At 38.3% G+C, this 20,442-nt stretch overlaps 1 protein-coding gene across 1 annotated transcript; it reads right to left on the bottom strand.

Annotated features, from left to right (window-relative positions):
- Positions 1 to 3,473: 3,473 nt before the first annotated feature.
- LOC104230994 (prefoldin subunit 3-like) lies at positions 3,474 to 18,048 on the bottom strand. The gene is made up of 6 exons (XM_070155742.1): positions 17,772 to 18,048; positions 14,542 to 14,599; positions 13,485 to 13,556; positions 4,585 to 4,704; positions 4,384 to 4,485; positions 3,474 to 3,902 (listed from the first exon to the last, which is right to left on the bottom strand). Exons 1-6 carry the CDS (start codon positions 17,894 to 17,896, stop codon positions 3,825 to 3,827), a joined length of 555 nt encoding a protein of 184 aa, XP_070011843.1. The 5' UTR covers positions 17,897 to 18,048; the 3' UTR covers positions 3,474 to 3,824.
- Positions 18,049 to 20,442: the final 2,394 nt, after the last annotated feature.

Below are 20,442 nucleotides of genomic sequence, written 5' to 3'. Positions count from 1 at the left end.
AATCAAAGGCATAATGGTCTTATGACATTTCAAGAGATTTTATTGATGTACTTCTCATGCATTGAATTCATTTATACATGTAAATTGACTCATGACCAGATGACATTATATACGCATATATTTATGTATATATGGGATATGGAAAAAGGTTACGGCGTTATATACACAACACCACCTGATCAACTGGTAAACATTGATGATTTTGCCCACAGTGGCCGAGATGATATAATGGGATGCCCTCAGAGGCTTGATGATGTTATGAACACATGTACCTATGCACGACATGATATTCATACGCATATGTATGATACTATAAGTATTTCATGATTTACAGAGATATCCATACTTACAGGTTGAGTCATTTACTCTATATTTCTTCCATGTCTTTTATGTACTTATTTATGTGCCTTACATACTCGGTACATTATTCGTACTGACGTCCCTTTTGCCTGGGGACGCTGCGTTTCATGCCCACAGGTCCCGATAGATAGGTCAAGAGTCCTCCAAGTAGGCTATCAACTCAGCGGAAGATGTTAGTACGCTCCATTTGCTCCGGAGTTGCTTATTTGGTCAATATGATTTGCACGTGTATTGTTTAGTATGGTGGGGCCCTGTCCCAACCTTTATGTTAAGTGTGTACTCTTAGAGGCTTGTAGACTTGTCATGTATACGAATGCTTGTATGGCCTTGCCGGCCTATGTTTTGCGTTTACAAATGATCATGTTGGCTTATAGGCCCGTATATCACATGTATAAGTTTTTATATCAGGTTGGGTCGCCCTATATTGAGTATTCCCCTATGTTTATTCTCGTTAGCCCATGATGACCCGTTTGACCCATTTGCCAATGAAAGTACGATAAGAATGATATGTTATATTGGTACTCGATTGAGTAAGGTATCGGGTGCCCGTCGCAACCTATAGCTTTGGGTCGTGATACTAACTCTGCAAATTAATCAAAACATAGCAAATGGGAGAACACCTAGCATTTTTTGTGTCTGCTGGAACTTGAAACTATGTCTTCCCATGATTTTTACCTATATTATTGACCGTCAGGTCATACCTTTAGGTGCCTAAATTTTCAAGAGGAAAACCAAAACCAAAACCAAAACCAAATCTAATTACGACAGTAGAATATATATTCACTATCATGAAAAACCACAGAGCGTATTATATTATATTCAAGTTTGATGCCTAGCAAGTTGTTCTAGGGAGAAATTCAAAAATAGCCAGATTTACAACTGGTCGTTCAAAAATAGCTCAGTTTCAAAAGTAATTGAAATTTAGCCACTTTTCATGTAAAGATAAATCTAAGCGAAAACACTGCTCAAAACCTAGAAAATACGCCAGTATATTATACTAGAGTTCCAGCATAAGTATGCTTGAACTCTAGCATATTGGACTGGAGTTCCAGGATAAGTATGCTGGAACTCCAGCATAATATGATGGAGTTCCAGCATAAGTACACTAGAACTCCAGCATAATATACTGGAGTTCCAGCAAGTATAATTGTCCAGTATAATATACTGGAGTTTGGAGCACCGGTGCTCCAGTCTCCAGTATATTATACTGGAGTCAGCAAAGTATACCGGTCCAGCATAATATGCTGGAGTTCATACACAGGTGCACCGAACTCCAGTATATTATGCTGGACCGGTCTCTGTTGCAGCAAAATAGTGACTATTTTTCATTGACTTCGTAAACGCTGGCTATTTTTGAATAATCAATCCGAAAACTGGCTATACTGTGCTATTTTTACGTTGGTCTATGTTACAATACAATTTGTCAACGCGGAGTTTTGAAGCCCTACAAAGATCCTTCCCACACTGTCCCATCCCAAGTAATAGACAGTTACTACTTGTAAGTCAAAAAAGAGTATCAAGTAGTAGTAGTACAAGATAAAAAGAAGGTAATAGGGTCCATCTCCATGTGTGGGCACAAATGCCAAGAACCGCCTTTCTATTTCTCAAATTTTAATGTCAAACATACTTTTAGTTCAGCTGCATTGGCAGCATTGCCAACCAAACCCCCAATGGCATCAGACAAGGTTTTCTGATGTTGCAGAAAACACTTACTTAAAATAAAGCTGTCTCAAACCACATAATCTTGACTTAGTGTGTGAACTCAAACCATAACATGCTGCTATTAGATTATAGGAAAAACAGAAACAATGACAGGTATCAAAGAATTTATCTTTTAGCCTTCAAATTAGAATCAGCTGCTATAGAATACTGTTTTACTTACTGGAGAAAGATAGGTTATATTAGTACAATAAAACATTAATTTAAATAGTGAAACGACATGCTAAACAGAGTCTCAATGCTTTGCTTATCATCCATGCAGCTTTTTTCTTTAATGAAAATGACTTTGGACAATTTCAAAGACCAGGCATATTCAGCAATAACCAAGGACATAAATGCATCTGTTTCAGTATCCAATCAATAGTAAAAGCTACAGAGTACAATTACAACATTTGTAGTCACAGCAAGAATCAAGTATGTGCCACCAACAACTTTATGTCAAGGCACCTCATACGCATACTGTGAATCTGAATCTGAATATTACTCCCCCTTCCCCTTTCTGTCTGGCCTAAGGCACATAGGCTTGAGGAAAACTTCCATGATCATTGGGAAATGGGCAGCTTTGCCGTTCTTCTACTTACAGAATTGGAAAGGGAAAAATGGATGCTTTTTACTGTCATTTCTTGCTACAAACTTTTGGTGGTAAACACTTGTACAAGTATAAAGCTCCTGTAAAAGTCATCTGCTTTGGTAGGATTGTTATCCGTGAAGCATGTTTAACTGTGGATATTCTGCAAATGAATTAGATTTTGTAGCAGATAGTATTAATATGTGAATATTCAACTGAGGCAATAAACCATTTGATTCTATATTGTCTTCAAGAAATGGAAAGCGCTAAAATCAAATCTGGAGCTATTCCTTCATCTCTTAGGAGTACCATGGGGCGGTGCAGGGCCCTTAGAGGAAGCTTATAAATAACTGCCGAGAGTAAAACTTAGTAAGCCGATAAAAAGGGCAGCCCGGTACACTAAGCTCCCACTATGAGCGGGATCAGGAGAAGGGCCGGACCACAAGGGTCTATTCTACGCAGCCTTACTACCACCTTCTGTATGCATTGCAAAGTTCGGAGAGAAAGAAACACTAAATGCTCAGAAGGAAAGATAAAAATTTAGATGTTTACAGTTTTTGGCTTTTTGGTGCAGTTTAAAAACTGTAAGTCATTTCTGACACAATGATGAACTCAATTAATCCTCGAGTTGAAGAGAGACAGTCCTATGTACTTTTGTATCATCGGCACTTTCATGCTGCTCAGGTGAATTATACATACATACCAAAAAGAGAATAAGGCTGATTGCAGTTAAGAATTTTCTCCAACTCATTCTACAGACTAAAGCTGCAGTCAGATACATCTTCAAACAGATCTCGCTCTTTCATAGTTTAAGGTAGGCAGCATCTTCCAAAGACCTGGTATTGCTTAAATTATACAGCAGTACAATGGCTCAAACAAGGCTAATCCGTTAGAAACAACATAGACATGGTGATACCATGATTTAACAATCCTCACAACAATTGAATCATTACATTTTAGATCCTAACCATCAAGTAAATGCACGAACTCACCAACAAATATTTGCTGTCTTACAAAATTGGTACAAGCCAAACAACTGACAGTCTGAACAAATTCAGGATCCTCCTAGAGGAGAGTCAAGAAGCAACCTAAAATGATGAACAAGAAAGATCTGAATCGTACTCTTGGCAGCAAAAGTGAGCACCACGCCACTTCTATCAACCAACATACATGTTTCTCATGATTCTTTTGGACTGGCAGCTTGTCTAAGTTTACGTTGATGCACGTCCCAGTTGTATACTCGGGCAATCGTGACCTGAGAAACAGAAGCTTAAAGAATAAGCAAAGAACTGGTGGCTGGAATTATGCAGATGTGAAGAATAAACAAAAGAACCAATACTAGCAACTACTAAAAGCTTGTGCTTAAATTGCTCTTGCTTCCAGCATTACGCACATGCACAGGTATTCACAAAGCAAAATTATTACTCCCTCCATCCCAATCCCAATTTATGTGGCAATGTTTGACTAGGCACGGACAAGACGAGAAGTTAATTGTTTCTAAATACAGAAAGGTGACATTCTTTTTGGGACAGACTAAAAAGGAAAAACTGTCACATAAATTGGGACGGAGAAAGTATTATTTATTTGGCAGAGGGCTTAAACCAAATCAATTTTCTTGCCTAGCATATGCAACATGAGTGAGAAGTAATTAAAAACTAACTACCAGACGAGACAATTGATTGCAAGTGAAACACTGCCAAGTTACAGTCCAAGATAAGAGTTAAAGCAGAACTGACCTGAGTAATTGTCACTTGATCCCTCAAAAATTGCAAATCCGCAACCAGAACTTCTAAGCTAGCTTTTGCATTTTCCAAATTTCTTTTAAGGAGGATGGTAGCCTGCTCCATCAAACATGCAATGATATCTCTCGATTAGCACTATAAAATCCCAGTACTCAAGGCTACAAAAGGGCCTCATTTCAACAACCAATCAGATACCTCTTCACATGAATACTCCAACATGACATTTGCGCCAAGCCATAGGCACACCGAATCAGATTCTTTAATTCTTGCCCGAGAATATATCCCTTCTGACACTTCAAAATCAGCAATTAGTGCCTGCAACCAAGCAGCCAATCTGAGGAATAAAATTAATGCCAGGATATGTCAAATAATTTATATATTATGGAAACATAAATGGGGCCTAACTTTATTACATAGATTTTTCATTAGCGTTGATACCCATTCTTGTTCAGATGTAACAGTGGTATGGTACCTCAACCTTCTAAATACATCAAAAAGAGCTATTATAATTGAGCATACCTGTACCAGACACTTCAGAATACACATCCAGAGTTTGTTCAATTCTTTTTCAATTCACAAGTGAAGTACCCCAGAGACCAATTAACAAAAGTTTCTCCAATTTTCGATCAGTTAAGCATTTAAAATACACAAATTGAATTCTTAAAGATATGGTGTCCACAAAGTGAAGGGAAGCCTTGGAGCAACGGTAAAGTTGTCTCCGTAACTTGTAGGTCACGGGTTCAAGCCGTAGAAGCAGCCACTAATGCTTGTGTTAGGGTAGGTTGTCTACATCACACCCCAAGGGGGTGTGGCCCTTCCCCAAACCTGCGTGAATGCAGGATGCTTTGTGCACCGGGCTGCCCTTTTTTTTTTTTTATGGTATCCGCAATGTGGCCATTTATTGAACATCCATTCGAAAGCAAATATAGAACTATTTGAATAACATGATCAATAAAATAAAAGATATCCCAATAGACTTTATGCAGTGACAAAAACATCTCATCAAACATAATATGGGGATAACAAAGCAATTAAAAACCATCCAAATAGAGAGATAAATTAGAGTCTTCGGCCCTGAATCCAACGTGACAGTATAGTAGTAGATGTGGATTGCAGGGGGATTGCAGGGGGATTGAAGGGGCATTCATTTAAAATTTGCTAAATTAAGCTCAATGAAGGGTTTACTAGGCGTAAGAGGATAAAAGCTTTCTATGTTTCTCAAATAGCCAGCAGCATTGGAGCCCAATGCAAAGAAGTAAACTGCAATAGAATTAGCGAGTGACTCTGAGAGGAGATGGAGAGAAATAAATGAAGGTAGTAGGTACAGGCCAAAAATAATACATTCCTCAGATAAATTAAACTCCGTCCTTTGCACAGGTGCAGCAGGGAACAACGGCGGAATGAATGAAATAGTTGAAGAACCCCGTAGTGGTAATAAACACAGCAAGAGAGAGACTAGAATGAAGTGCAAATGAGTTGATACAGTAGTGTGGCTGTTCCCAAAAGGCAAAGGTAGCAAAGAAACAATGTTAAGAAGCTATCCATTTGGCTCGTAAAGCGATCAAGTGATGCACAACGAGGGGTTCTTGCTTCATGGGTGAAGCAACAGAGGAGTGCGCTTCAAACAATGACGCGCAAAGTGATCCCAACAATAAGAGGTCAGCTCTTTAAGTCTCAGTGTAACTGAATTAATACCTGCATTAATTCCCAAAAAGGTCAAATTGATATCATTTCACGTTTTGATAGCATCGGAAACAGCCTCTCTACTCCTTCGGGGTAAGGGTAAGGTCTGGTACACACTACCCTCCTCAAACCCCCACTAGTGGGATTTTACTGGGTCGTTGTTGTTATTGTTGTTGTTCACGTTTTGATAGCTCAATAGGCACAATAAAAAGGATTGGCCAAATACATAAGCGGCTCCTTAAAGCCCGACTTTTTCATTTAGACACCTAGACTTGAGCTAGTACCTATTGAACACATAAACTCCTCAAAAACTGCACCTATTAAATACATCTTTCACAGCTTATAGAGTATAGACAAAACAAAGCGCGTGGATTAAATGCATGTGAAGTGGAAAATGTCGCCAATAAGAAAAATACCCGTCGAAAAAGTTGACATGTCAAGAGAACCACCCTATCCCTACTCCCCTTTGTTCATCTTCTACCACTTTCATCAATTGTCTAACAGACCCAGTCCCAATTCCGAATCCTCTTTCTCTCAAGAGTTCCACAGTATTTCTATACAAGCTCGTCTAGCTACCTAAAATGTTTTCTGGAAGAGTGGTTGTGTTGTGTGTCAGAACTGGTGGAGTGGGAATGATACTGGCCAACACGGCGAGGAGCTGGTGGCGGAAAGTCATTTGTTGCCAGCTTATTTCTCAAATCAATCTACAGTCACTACAATGAACGATACGAAAAATGGGTGTTATAGACTCATTCGTAGGTAAAGTTTATGCAAGGCGGGGCCCTCGAGTTGAGGAAAATAGCAACGTCAAAGAGGATAAGTAGATAGGAATAAAGATGCACCTGACAGATATTTGTGGGTATTTAAATAGTCAGTAGTTTAATTTTACTAGAATTCTTAATTTAGTAGATTTCTTATATCCGTAGACTCCTAGTTATGCTTAATAGCTTTGTAATAAGACTCTATTTAAAGAGACAGAAGGAATAAAGAAAAGGGGAAAAAGATTATATTAAAAACAAGAGATCTGGGACCCTCTCTAACGAGTTCTAAGGTTATAGGCTCCCTTTAACGAGCTTATTTGTTGTTATCAAAATAGGTCGCTCACGGAATAGAAACAAGGGAAAGGATCTATTCAACACAGACTTTCCAGTGAATCGCCCTGTGACAAGATCCATTCTGCGTGACCATAACAACTTGGTATCAGAGCCAAACACTATGGGCGATCCAAGCAAACGTGAAGAGTTACAAGCTCTCCTTCAAGAGGCGCAAGCTGCCAACGAAGCACGAATAACAGAAGCAGTGGCACAATCTGAATCAAGGATGGTTAATCAGCTGCAACAATTATCGTTACAATTGCAGGAGTTCATTGTTGGGTTTAACAAAAATCAAGGAAAGGATTCTGATGCTGGAGCAAGCAGCAATGTAGGTAACCAACCCTACAGACCAGAGAATCGGCCTAATCAGCTGACAGGAAATAGTGTAGTACCAAGGTACACTAAGCTGGATTTTCCTACTTTTGACGGATCTGAAGACCCATTGATTTGGGTACACCGTTGTGAGAAATTCTTCTCCAATCAGAGAACAAATGAAGTAGATAAGGTGGGATTGGCAGCATTCCATCTTTTAGGTGAGGCACAATTATGGTATCATCAAGTGGAACAAGAGTATCCCTCTGTTGATTGGTCTGAATTCAAAGAATATTGTGCTCTCAGGTTTGGGCCTCCACTGGGCAGTAATCCACTAGGTGATCTGGTTAACCTTAAGCAAACAGGCTCAATTGAAGAATATCAGCGCCAATTTCAAGAACGGTTAGCTAGGGCCAGTAAGTGTGTTCGTGTTGGCCAGCAAGTTAGTCTTTTCACTGTCGAGCTGATCGATTCCATTCGGCTTGATGTTGAAATGCGTAGTCCACCAGATTTGGTTCATGCCATGAATATAGCTCGAGCTTTTGAAAAGAAACAGAAGTTAGTGTGGGCAACATCTTCTCGAAGGGAGACTTGGCAAGGGACTAAAGGCTATTTCAGTACTACTACAAGTTCAACAATTCCAACTCCAAAGGGCAGCAATGCACCAGGTGGTATTACTGAACCAAAGTTGGTAAGTTCATCTGCTCCTTTCATAAAGAAGTTGTCACGAACTGAAATGGCAGAGAGAAGGGCAAAGGGATTGTGTTATAATTGTGACGAATTGTATTCGATTGGGCATCAATGTAAGAAGCTATTTTGGTTGGAGCTTGCTGATCTGGATGATGAAGAACCTGACCATAAAGATGCACAAGAACCTGAAATTTCCTTATATGCCATCACGGGACAGAAGAACGCAAGAACAATGCAGTTACTAGCAATCATGAAAGGTCAACCATTGTTGAGCCTGGTTGACTCGGGCAGCACACACAATTTCATAAGTTACACAGCAGCGCAACACTTGGGGATGCAAGTACAGCCTGGGACAAGTGCCAAAGTATCAGTGGCTAAAGGAGAAAAAGTTTACAGCAAAGGAACTTGCCCATCAGTATCCTTCTATATTGATAACCAAAACTTTGAAGCTGACTTCTTTGTTATTCCGTTAGATGGCTTTGACATTGTTTTAGGGGTGATTTGGTTACAAACATTGGGCCCCATTCTTTGGGACTTCGTTACACTTGAAATGAGTTTTACTTCAAATGGGAAACAAGTCGTCTTTCAAGGGCAGCAAACCTGTTCGAAATTGCAGCTTCAATTATTGCATGATTTAGATGAGCACCACAGCAAACTGGAGCAGGTCTTGGCTGAATTTGCTGACTTATTTCAAGAGCCTACTGGGCTGCCTCCTATGCGAAATTGTGATCATCGCATTTGCTTATTACCTGGTTCCAAACCAGTGGTAGTTCGACCATACCGGTACCCTCATTTGCAGAAAGATGAGATAGAAAAACAGCGTGCAGATATGTTAAGACAAGGAATCATTCGGCCTAGTAGATCACCCTTCTCATCTCCAGTTTTATTGGTTCGTAAGCATGATGGAACTTGGCGTTTTTGTGTTGATTATCGTGAGCTCAATGCCAAGACAGTGAAGGATAAATTTCTCATTCCAGTGGTGGATGAATTATTAGACGAATTGTACGAGTCCAGATACTTCACGAAGCTAGATTTGAAGTCGGGCTATCATCAGGTCCGCATGGATCCCCTAGACATTGAGAAGACAGCTTTTCGCACGCATCATGACCACTTTGAATTTTTGGTTATGCCGTTTGGATTGTCCAACGCTCCATCAACATTTCAAGCACTAATGAATGAGGTATTTAAACCACACTTGCGTCAGTTTGTGTTGGTTTTCTTTGACGACATTTTAATATATAGCAAGACATGGGATGATCATCTCACTCATATTGGCATCGTTTTTGAGTTATTGCGTGCTCATAACCTTTATGTCAAGAGATCCAAATGTTCTTTTGGAGAGACCCAAGTAGCATATCTTGGCCATGTGGTGTCTGAAACAGGCGTGGCAGCAGACACAAACAAGGTTCAGGCTATCATTGATTGGCCTCAACCACAGTCCACCACTACCTTGCGCGGATTCTTGGGCTTAGCGGGTTATTACCGTAAATTTATAAGAAATTACAGTCAGTTAGCAGCCCCTTTAACTAACATGCTTAAAAGAAATTTGTTCCAGTGGGATGACACATCTTTGACTTCTTTTGACACTCTTAAAAAAGCACTTGCAACTGCTCCTGTTTTACAATTACCAAATTTTAATGATCCATTTATAATTGAATGTGATGCCTCGGGAGGTGGCATTGGAGCAGTGTTGCAACAGAATGGACATCCTATTGCTTTTTTCAGTCGACAACTGGCAGCTCGTCACTTTAAATTGGCTGCATATGAGCGAGAATTAATTGGCTTGGCTAAAGCAGTGCAACATTGGCGCCCTTATCTATGGGGCAGGTCTTTCTTGATTCGCACAGACCACTATAGCCTTAAATATTTGTTGGAACAACGACTTACCACTTCACCTCAACAACATTGGATTAGCAAGCTTATGGGGTTTGATTTTTGTGTGGAGTATAAGGCAGGCCACTTGAATAAGGCTGCTGATGCCTTGTCACGTCGTCCTGGTAAGGAGGAATTATTGTATGCCATCAGCCAACCACGTGTACTACTGCTTGATGCGATTAGAGAAGAGATACGCAATGACGCTTCCTTGCAAGAATTAGTCCAACAAGTGCTTCGTCAAGAACTTGATGCTTCCTGGTCAATCAAAGACGGGCTACTATTTTATAAAGGCCGTATCTACTTGCTGCCTTCTTCCCAATTGATTGCTACTATTCTGTCAGGATATCATGATAATGCCCATGAAGGGGTACAGAAAACATTGCAGCGCATACGACAAGATTTCTACTGGAAAGTATGAAGTCGGTTATTGGGAATTATGTCGCTGCTTGTCCAGTTTGTCAACGCAACAAGGCTGAACATCTGAGCCCTGCAGGTTTACTACAGCCACTTGCACTTCCTGAGCAGGTATGGGCTGATATCTCAATGGACTTCATTGATGGCTTACCAAAGGCTTGGGGCAAAACAGTATTATTTGTGGTAGTCGATCGTTTTTCCAAATATGCACACTTCATACCCATGTCTCACCCTTACAATGCAACCCGTGTTGCCCATGTTTTCTTTGAGAATATTGTTCGTTTGCATGGGATACCCGAATCGATTACTTGTGACAGGGATGTGATTTTTACAAGCACATTTTGGAGAGAATTGTTTCGTCTATGTGGAACAAAGTTGGCATTCTCTTCTGCTTATCACCCTCAGACTGATGGCCAAACTGAAGTTGTGAATCGTACTATTGAAATGTATTTGCGTTGCTTGGTTGGGGATTATCCGAAGAAGTGGGTTGATTGGTTGCCTTGGGCAGAGTATTGCTATAATACTTCCTTTCATACTGCATTGCAAACAACTCCCTTTAAGGTTGTTTATGGCCGAGATCCTCCTCGTCTATTGTCCTATGTGGCTGGTTCTTCACGAGTAGAGGATATTGACAATGCGTTGATGGATCGTGATTTAGTTCTGCTTGACATTCGCAGCAAGTTGCAACAAGCTCAAGTTAGGATGAAAGAATATTATGACAAAGGTCACCGTGAGGTAGCATATGAGCCAGGTTCAATAGTTTGGCTGTGTTTACATCCTTATCGTCAAAAATCTGTTGCAGGTCAACTATGCCATAAGCTTGCACCTCGGTTCTTTGGGCCTTTTCCTGTGTTGCGGCGAATAGGGGAAGTTGCGTATGAGTTACAGCTGCCCAGTGACTGTAAGTTGCATAATGTATTTCATGTATCCCTCCTTAAAGCTATTAAGGGTGCTGCTCCTGCAGTTCCTCCGATTCTGCCACCACTAGAGGATGGTCGAGTTGTTCCTATGCCTTGTTCTGTTCTACGAGCTCGTCTTAATCGAGGAACTTGGGAACTCTTAGTGCACTGGTGTGGGTTTGATTTGTCCGATGCTACTTGGGAGGATGTTGAACATTTTCGTAATGCTTATCCAGACTTCGAGCTTGAGGACAAGCTCTTTAAAGAGGAGGGGGGTAATGTTACAGACTCATTCGTAGGTAAAGTTTAAGCAAGGCGGGGCCCTAGAGTTGAGGAAAATAGCAACGTCAAAGAGGATAAGTAGATAGGAATAAAGATGCACCTGACAGATATTTGTGGGTATTTAAATAGTCAGTAGTTTAATTTTACTAGAATTCTTAATTTAGTAGATTTCTTATATCCGTAGACTCCTAGTTATGCTTAATAGCTTTGTAATAAGACTCTATTTAAAGAGACAGAAGGAATAAAGAAAAGGGGAAAAAGATTATATTAAAAACAAGAGATCTGGGACTCTCTCTAACGAGTTCTAAGGTTATAGGCTCCCTTTAACGAGCTTATTTGTTGTTATCAAAATAGGTCGCTCACGGAATAGAAACAAGGGAAAGGATCTGTTCAACACAGACTTTCCAATGAATCGCCCTGTGACAAGATCCATTCTGCGTGACCATAACAATGGGGTTCTTGGGAAGCAGAAATTGGGAAATAAAGATTTGATATATAAAAGATTTTGATACTGGGTACAAGGCCAATGGTGCTCAGACAAGCTTGATGCTTTATTAATCAAGGACTCAAGCTTGTAAGGCACTTAGAGAAAAAGGGTATACGTGAGAGTGATTAGTTCGAATCCCTCAATGATTATGACTGACCCCAAAATGGCAGATAGGAACGACGTGGCTATGGTGAAAAAGATGTTAATGGTGGTTGATCATGGTGGTGTTGGAAATGGTGGAGAAGATATGAGGTTTTTGATGGTGGTGTTATGGTGGAGAAGTAAGAAGCGAGTTTTGCAAGCAAGCCATCGAACTTGCCACCGGCCATGAAAATTTCTGCCAATGTGGGTCACCGGACAAGACGAAAATAAGAGGAAAAGAAAAAGAATGGAAAAACAGAAACAGAAAAAAAAAAAAAAATGGATATTGAACGCGCTCAAAGAGTGTAAAATACATACCTTGCCATGGCAGCAAAATGTGTTTAATAGGTACGAATTTGGAGGAGTTTAGGTGTCAATAGGTACTAGCTCGAGATCAAGTCCCTAAATGAAAATGACAGGCAAGTTTAAGGGGCCGTGTATGTATTTGGCCAAAAAGATTTGTTCCTTAATGGAACTGTGTAGAGTTTGGTGGTCTTTGTGCACTTCACGTAACGTTATTGAGGTAAACATAAAATCAAATTGACAACATCTTTATTCAATAGGATGCCACAAGCCAATGAAAACACAAATTATATAGTAATACACAGCTCTCCCAAATCGTGAACTTCTTTCAGCTCATGTTCATTGAATCCTTGCAGCGCTATTAACATCTCCGTTCTAATCCGTCGGTAAGGTGGCTCATGTTAGAGATGGAAATAGGCTAATTTAACTATCAGGATTAAAGGGGAACATCGGGTTACCAAATCCACCAGTCGGTATCTTATGCAGTCACTTCAAGTCCCAAAATTTAGCTAATATGGAAAAATGGTCTCCAACACCTCAGTAAAACTATCTACTGTAAGAAAGGAGTAAAAATGTTGATTTGTTTAACCATTCTATGATAGAATTATTATTCTTGATAAGGATGATAGAACTAGAATTATTATGGTTGATAAGGATGATAGAGCTAGGATTATTATTTTTGATATAAGGATGATAGAACTATTATTTCTCCACTTAAGAAAATTCATTTTCAAATGTTGCAAACATGAAATCAGGCAAGTTAACAGACTATTTTGTCCTGAATAAATAGTAGTCAAAATGATTTGATGCAACCACCAGATAACGTGCATGTATCAAAGAGTGGCGAAACTTCTATTAAAATTTTATAAATCAAAAATAAAAACGAATAATTAAAAGCATAGCACTAGAACAAACCTCACCGCTGTCCTTCTTAGCTTGCAAAGTAGCAACTATGTCCAAGCATTTCTCTATATCAGGAATCTTTGCCTGGCATAGAGCAGATAAGGATAAGAGAAACTCTTCACAAATCTGAGTAGAACAAAATGAAAGCATTACCTAGCAAAACTGAGGCATTTTCAGTATGACTCTGACGTATCATGAATCTAACTTCATTCATGAAAGTATGATATGAAGATGTCAAACATGCAAAGGCAATCGTTTAATCAGTATCACAACACAAATCTTTAGAAACAGTCCAATAATTGTAGAGGCACCAGTATGTTTAATGCATTTCGAAACTTCACATTTAAAAAGAAGAATCTCTTCTATTTTAAAAATAAATTTGAGAATAACCCATTAGTAGCATGAGGCAGTCTATACTGGCACGTGGAAGCTAGCAGAAGTGGAGAAGTCCAACAATTTTTATAGTTCTGCACGCATAAGCTCTCTTTAAGGTCAGGCAGATTCCAACCTTCAGGAATTGTAGAAAAAATCATTCATCTGCGGAGTGATGTAATTGCCGTAATCCTCATATGTTGGTCAAATAACTAGTAATCTGAGCATGTGCTTAAGAATGGTATCCTATTCATGGCTATGACATGAAGCAACAAATTGTAGAAGGACAATCTTTATTCCTCCTTCATAACACATTAGTCTGAACACCTATGGAAAACTGAAATGATGCGGAAAGTAACACATGAATTATCTGAACACTGTGGGAAATTGAAATGATGTGGAAAGTAACACATGAATTACCATATTAGTTCATTTTTCCTTTCAATCTGATGAAAAGGCTAATCATACCATTAAGTCTTAACACATTCCTGGAAATCAACAGCAATATACGCCAAACTTAAGTGTGGTTCTAAAACTTCCCATGACAAGAATCAACCAAAAAGATTCTGAAAGACGAACACTTTCTCCACTCAAGTTTTCTCAAAAGAACTATGATACCAACCAAATGTCAGTACCCACATTAGGTCAGACTTACTTGTGAATGGAACTGAATGCTAAATAACACAGAAACATGTACCTGAAGATCCCTCTGCTGAGCCAGAAGTTTCATCTCAACCACTCTGTACTGCTGAAGTCTGCAAATGAATGACATACATACATTTGAATATTTAGAGGAGAACATAAATAACTAGCTACTTGCACAAGTTTTCAAGTGGGGCTAACTGGTATGCATGGCTCTGGGGCTTATGACTTATTAGTAGATAAATATTCAGAGCAACCACCCAGAACAGATAGGATTACAAAATTATGATAGATGAGTTCCATAGTACAGAGCCAAATCACAAAAGAACACAAGAAACTATAGATTTCCAATTTTGTCCAAAACAATTCCCATCTACTTTATCATTTCAAAATAAATACTCCTATAACATTTAGAAGAACAAGCAAGAAACGCAAGCGCTCTATTGATATTAGCATAGTGTGAGAATCCTTATTCAATGAAACTACAACTTATAGGGCATTATTATATATACTACAGAGAGGGTATTAATGTCTGTGACAGCAAGGACAATGTTGTCTTCAAATATGAGAACACGGACTTCATATGATGATTCCATAGATAACCATGGTTCCATCCACAATTTTTTGGTGCATAGAGCACAATACCATTATGCCAAAAGTTCATGCTTTAACAACTGAATCCAAAGATATCTTTAATCAAACTTCTTGCATCTATTTATGGAATTTTATACAATTTAGACCAACCCCATGCAACAGTTTGGCTTGGTCCTTCAGATAGATGATGATGCATCATTAAGCACAAGCAAATTAAAAAGTGCAAGAAGGATCTTTTTGACGTTACCTTAAACTTTTTGAAGAGCTCAGTAATTGGTATACTTATTCATTTAGGTTGTAAAATAATTATGTCATGTAAGGTTAGAAGCAGAGTTGTCAAAGGTGTCCTTAAGCCCTAATGCGAAACGCAAAACATGTTGAGCGCTTCGCCTCGCCTAGCGGGCGCTTCAATATCGTCATCAAGGCTCTCCTTGCCAATGATTGTAATCCTGAAGAGACGACGCTAAACAATTGATATTTCACTTATATCATAAAAAAATTCAATTTCTTTGTCCATATATATATGCTTATAACTATTAGTCTTGGACTACATATACATATTTATATTTTTTTTCTCTTTTTGCGCCTTTCTTCAATAAAGCCAGTGTTTAGGATAGCGTGCGGCGACAAATAGCGATGAGGGCCCGCTTCACTGAGGCGAAAGGCGCGCAGCGAAGCACTCGTCTTTTTGATGTGAAGCGACAATTTATACAAAAACATAAAATGTTATATACATATAACTATAAGTCTATAATTAAAAAAACAGAGCAACAAATCAGAGCAAGCAAAAAAAAGGCTACTGCCTCTGGCCCTCTGCTCTGCCTCTGGTCGAATCTCGAAAAACAGAACCCAAAAAAGAAAATAAAGCTCTGGTCAAGAAACAGAGCAAAGAAAGAAAGAAAGAAGAAAGAAAGAAGAAAAATGGAGCAAAGAAAGAAGAAGAAAAACAGAGGCAAAAAAAAAAGACAAGAAGAAGAAAGAGCTGATCACTACTGAAGAAAGAAGAAGAAAAAGAAAAAAGAAATGGTGAAGACGTGAAGTCGACTAGAGCTGAAATAGAAGAAGAAGAAAGTAGAAGAAGAAGAAAAGAAAAGAAAGTAACATACCTGGCTGATGATGGAAGAAGAAGAAGTTGAAGCCCAAGCCCTCATTTTGTCGCTGAAGGAGAAGAAGTGGTCGCTGCTCGTCGCTGAAGGAGAAGAAGTGAAACCCAAGCCCTAATTTTGTGTTTTAGTATAAATCACTGCCTTTTCTTCCGTTATTTTCAAATAGCGATGCCTCGCAGCGCCTCTCGCTACACAGGCAGAGGCGCTCGCTTTTCTGATTCGCAACGCAACAAACCAAAAAAGGTGCAGCTGCCTCGCCTCGCGTCGCTACAGCTCGCTATTTACAACAATGATTAAAGCCCGCACTTTATTTGTGTTTTGCGCTTAAAGACCCAACGGACCTTTAGAGCTTTTCTGTGCTTTTCGTCTTTGATAACACTTGTTAGAAGGACAGTATTCAATAAGTGAGAAAGCAAGAAAATGCATGGAATTCTAATAACGAAACAGCATAGATTAGGAAAGATCAGATGCACACTACCATATCTGTAATCAAACTGATTTTATTTAGTAATCAAAAAATAAAGATGGATGTAGATCAGATTGCAAATCATTTTCTAATATGCCAATCTTCTCTACTTTTCCTACTCCGCTTCTTCTACACTTTCTTCTTGCATTGGACTAATAATTTCACTCTACCTCTCTCTAGTGAATTACCTTTTAACTTGGAGCAGAGATGGCAATTTATCAAGTCAGAAAGAGAGACGGAGGATTGTCCCAACAAGAGAGGAATCAGAGGTGTTTTGAAGACAAATATAGCACCATATAAAAGCTGAAGATGAATTGTTTAGTGCTGTTATATTTTGGTGTAAGCAAGAATATTTAGAAGATGCTGAATCTATTTTTGAAGTCCTAGACTATTTGTAAGAAGGCATACAGATAGGACCTACTCTTGTATTTTACTATGTAATTTCGGGTAACTTTACAACTTGTATAGTGCACTCTTCTATATATAAAACTATTACCATTCTCAAGAAAATATATATATATATATATATATATATATATATATATATATATATATGGGAGAAGCAATCTCCAGTACCCTAAAGAATGAAACTTTCAAATCATAGCAAAGAACTATTTTCTAATTAAGGAACCCTGAAGAAAAATTAACACAATAAAAAAAAAACCAAAGAAATTCCTAAACTGAAGTCAAAACTCTCCATTACACCTAGCCACCAAACTTGGTTTGCTCAAACTTTAAGTCACAACAATTATCCCAGAATTTCTAGAATTCCTAAAGAATCGAACTCTCACATCATAGAAAAGAACTGAGTAATATCTAATCAAGCAAACCTTGAAGTAAATAAAAAGAAGGAACGCATATACTCATGCCAAAACACTTCGAAAATATATGTAAATGACATTTTCAAGCAATCATAAGATCCCTAAAGATTGAAACTTTTAACATCATAGCAGACAACTAACTCCTAATTCAAGTAAACAACACAAAACAGAAACCAAACAAAAAAAAAGGACTCATAAGCTGAATTTAAAACTCTGCAGTACACGTAATCTCTGACCTTGATTTGATCTCAAGTAATAAAAACAATAAAATTAGCTAGGAAACAGATCATATACTTACCTTTCTTGGAGGAAGGCAAGAGCAGAGTTGACATCGAGAGCAGATTCATTGAGATACGACAGTACGTCTTCTACAAATGCTGCCGCCGGTATTCCCCTTCTCTCCGTTACACCACTTGCCGCCATCTCCGTAGAGAGTCCTTCGCACTTTCACACTGATTATTCTCTTGCGGTTTTTCTCACTTCTTTTGTAATTGGAGCAGTAAAACCCTGAATAATTGAACAGGGATTAAGACGTCGTCGATAAGTTTTAATGCGACGACATCGTAATATCACACGTTTTTTTTAAGTTTTTGTATGATAAAGTTCTTTTATCCAAAGAAATACAAGAATTTTCACTTCCTCTAGAAGTGAGATGAACAAAATTTATCTTAACTTATTGATATCACAATCAGAAGTGACAAGTTGAAATGTGTAAAAAAATAAGGGATTTCTATAAATGTAGTTGTACTTAACAAATTATAGTAAAAAAATTAAAATTTATTAATCAATGAAAGCATTTCCTTTGCTACCAACTTCATCTCATGCTCCTTCAAATAAAAATGGTTGAACACACTTAAAATTGGTACGATTTTTCATTTAGACACTTAAACTTAATGATATTCCTATAAAGCACTTACACTACTAAGATATTCTAAATAGGCACTTCTTGTTGAGTTGACACATAGAGTGAGTTTCACCCAATATAGGCGCCTCAAGAGCCTAAAAAAATAATTTTTTTTGTTTTTTTTTCTTTTTTCTTTCCTCCTCCTCCTCCTTCTTCCTCTTCTTCTTTCTCTCCACCACCATTTCTACCATTGCCTCCTCCACTTTCACCATTGTTGTGCCTCTAACATTTGATTTAGCTCAAAAGTTTGAACCAACAATAGTCCTATTGATTAAAATTGAAGTGAGTCTGTTTTCTTCATGGGAAATCGTTAGCTAAAGTTATAACAAATGTGGAGGAGTTTCTCTTAAAATCTTGGATTAAAATCGTGGTTGGAACAAGAACACGCATGAAGGCATTGAAGAACACCAAGAACACTGATTTCCAGAACGCCAATGTATCATTTTTGTATTGTGTTCTTTTCTGATTGAGTGTAAATTAAGTTTTTCTTTTCTTTTTGAGAATGTTATTTTTATTTTATTTATTAAATAGATTTAACATAGTTTTCCCCCTTTTTTACTCAAAAAGATATATGTCCTCATTTTATTTGCATTTGCCACGTCAGCAGCGAGTTTATTGCACACACTTTGTAAGTTTCGCTAATAGTCAAAAGAGTGTCCAATTGGAACAAAGTTCGTGTAGTGTAAATTCTCATTGGAACACCCCTAAGTTTAGGTGTCTAAATGTGTGATGACCCCATAGGTCATTTTGAGTACTAACCCTTATTTCCGTGTTTCGAGATCTCTATTAGCTCCATTTAATATTTTTCAATTTGCCTACGCAGTCCGTGTCTTTTTCTAGAAAGATTTTATGCGAAAATTCGATGAAAATATGATTTTTGGCTTTAAAAATAATATGAGTTGACTACAGTTAATATTTTATGTAAACGACACAGGATCGGTATTTTGACGATCCCGGTGGGTTCGTACCGTGATTATAGACTTGGGTGTATGCTCAGAATTGAATTCGGAAGTCCCTAAGTTGATTTGACTTATTTGCCGAAAGGTAGTAATTTGAAGGTTTGGAAACCTCCGAGGTATGATTATAGGTTGACTTTATGGCTATTGGGTTCGGATTTTGGTTCTGCGACTTGGTACTTGTCCGTTTTGTTATTTGAAACTTGTTTGCAAATTTTGGTACACATTGGAGTTAGATTGATAGGATTCAGACGCTTGGTTGTGATTTTAGAAGTTCTTGAGTTTTTTTTTGAAATTTCAAGCATTTTGACGTCCGATTCGTAATTCTAGGTGTTTTTTGGTATTTTGATCATGCGAGCAAATTCGTATAATGTTATTACACCTATGCGCATGTTTGATTTGGAGCCCGAGGGGCTCAGGTGAGTTTTGGATAGGCTACGAACCATTTTGGACTTAGAAATTTGCTGGTATTCAACAGTTGCTGGTGTCTGGTACTTTGTGCTTTGCGATCGCGAAGATACTCTCGCGATTGCAAAGAGAAATTTGGGCTTGGGCGGTTTAATGACCCGATCAGTCGTTTTGTGTAATTGCACCTAGTTACCCTTCTTTTAATGCTTCACACATGTGTGTTTATGATTTTATGTTACGGGGTTGGTTAGTTCCGTTCCGAAAAGCTTTCGGGTTGATTTGGACCCTTTGATTCTTGACTTAGAAGTTTGACTTAAAAATGTTGACCAACTTTTGTGAAAACGACCCCGGAACTGTATTTTGATGGCTCCAATAACTTCGTATTGTGATTTCGGACTTGGGTGTATGTTCGGAATTAATTTCGGAAGTTCGTAGATTAATTTGTTTTGAGTTGCTGAAATTTGGTAATTTGAAATTGAAAATGTATGACCGTAGGTTGACTTTTAGCTATCGAGCTCTGAATTTGATATTGGGACTTGGAATAGGTTCGTTATGGTATTTAGAACTTTTCTACAAAATTTGATGTCATTTAGAGTTGATTTGATATGGTTCGGATGTTTAGTTGTAATTTTAAAAATTCTTGAGCTTTACTTTGAAATTCATGCGTTTTGGTATTCAGTTCGTAGTTTTATATGTTATTT

This window comes from Nicotiana sylvestris, chromosome 9, assembly GCF_000393655.2.
Source record: "Nicotiana sylvestris chromosome 9, ASM39365v2, whole genome shotgun sequence".
In the NCBI taxonomy this organism is placed as follows: domain Eukaryota; kingdom Viridiplantae; phylum Streptophyta; class Magnoliopsida; order Solanales; family Solanaceae; genus Nicotiana; species Nicotiana sylvestris.
This window is presented reverse-complemented; position numbering and strand designations above follow the sequence as displayed.

Bases quoted from the DNA above. Each gene is read 5' to 3' on its own strand.
- LOC104230994 (XM_070155742.1), bottom strand. From the start codon at position 17,896: ATGGCGGCAAGTGGTGTAACGGAGAGAAGGGGAATACCGGCGGCAGCA. The intron at 14,600-17,771 runs GTAAGTATATGA...ATTCATTTGCAG, and splicing joins CTTGCCTTCCTCCAAGAAAG to ACTTCAGCAGTACAGAGTGG. The intron at 4,486-4,584 runs GTATCTGATTGG...TTGATGGAGCAG, and splicing joins TGGAGTATTCATGTGAAGAG to GCTACCATCCTCCTTAAAAG.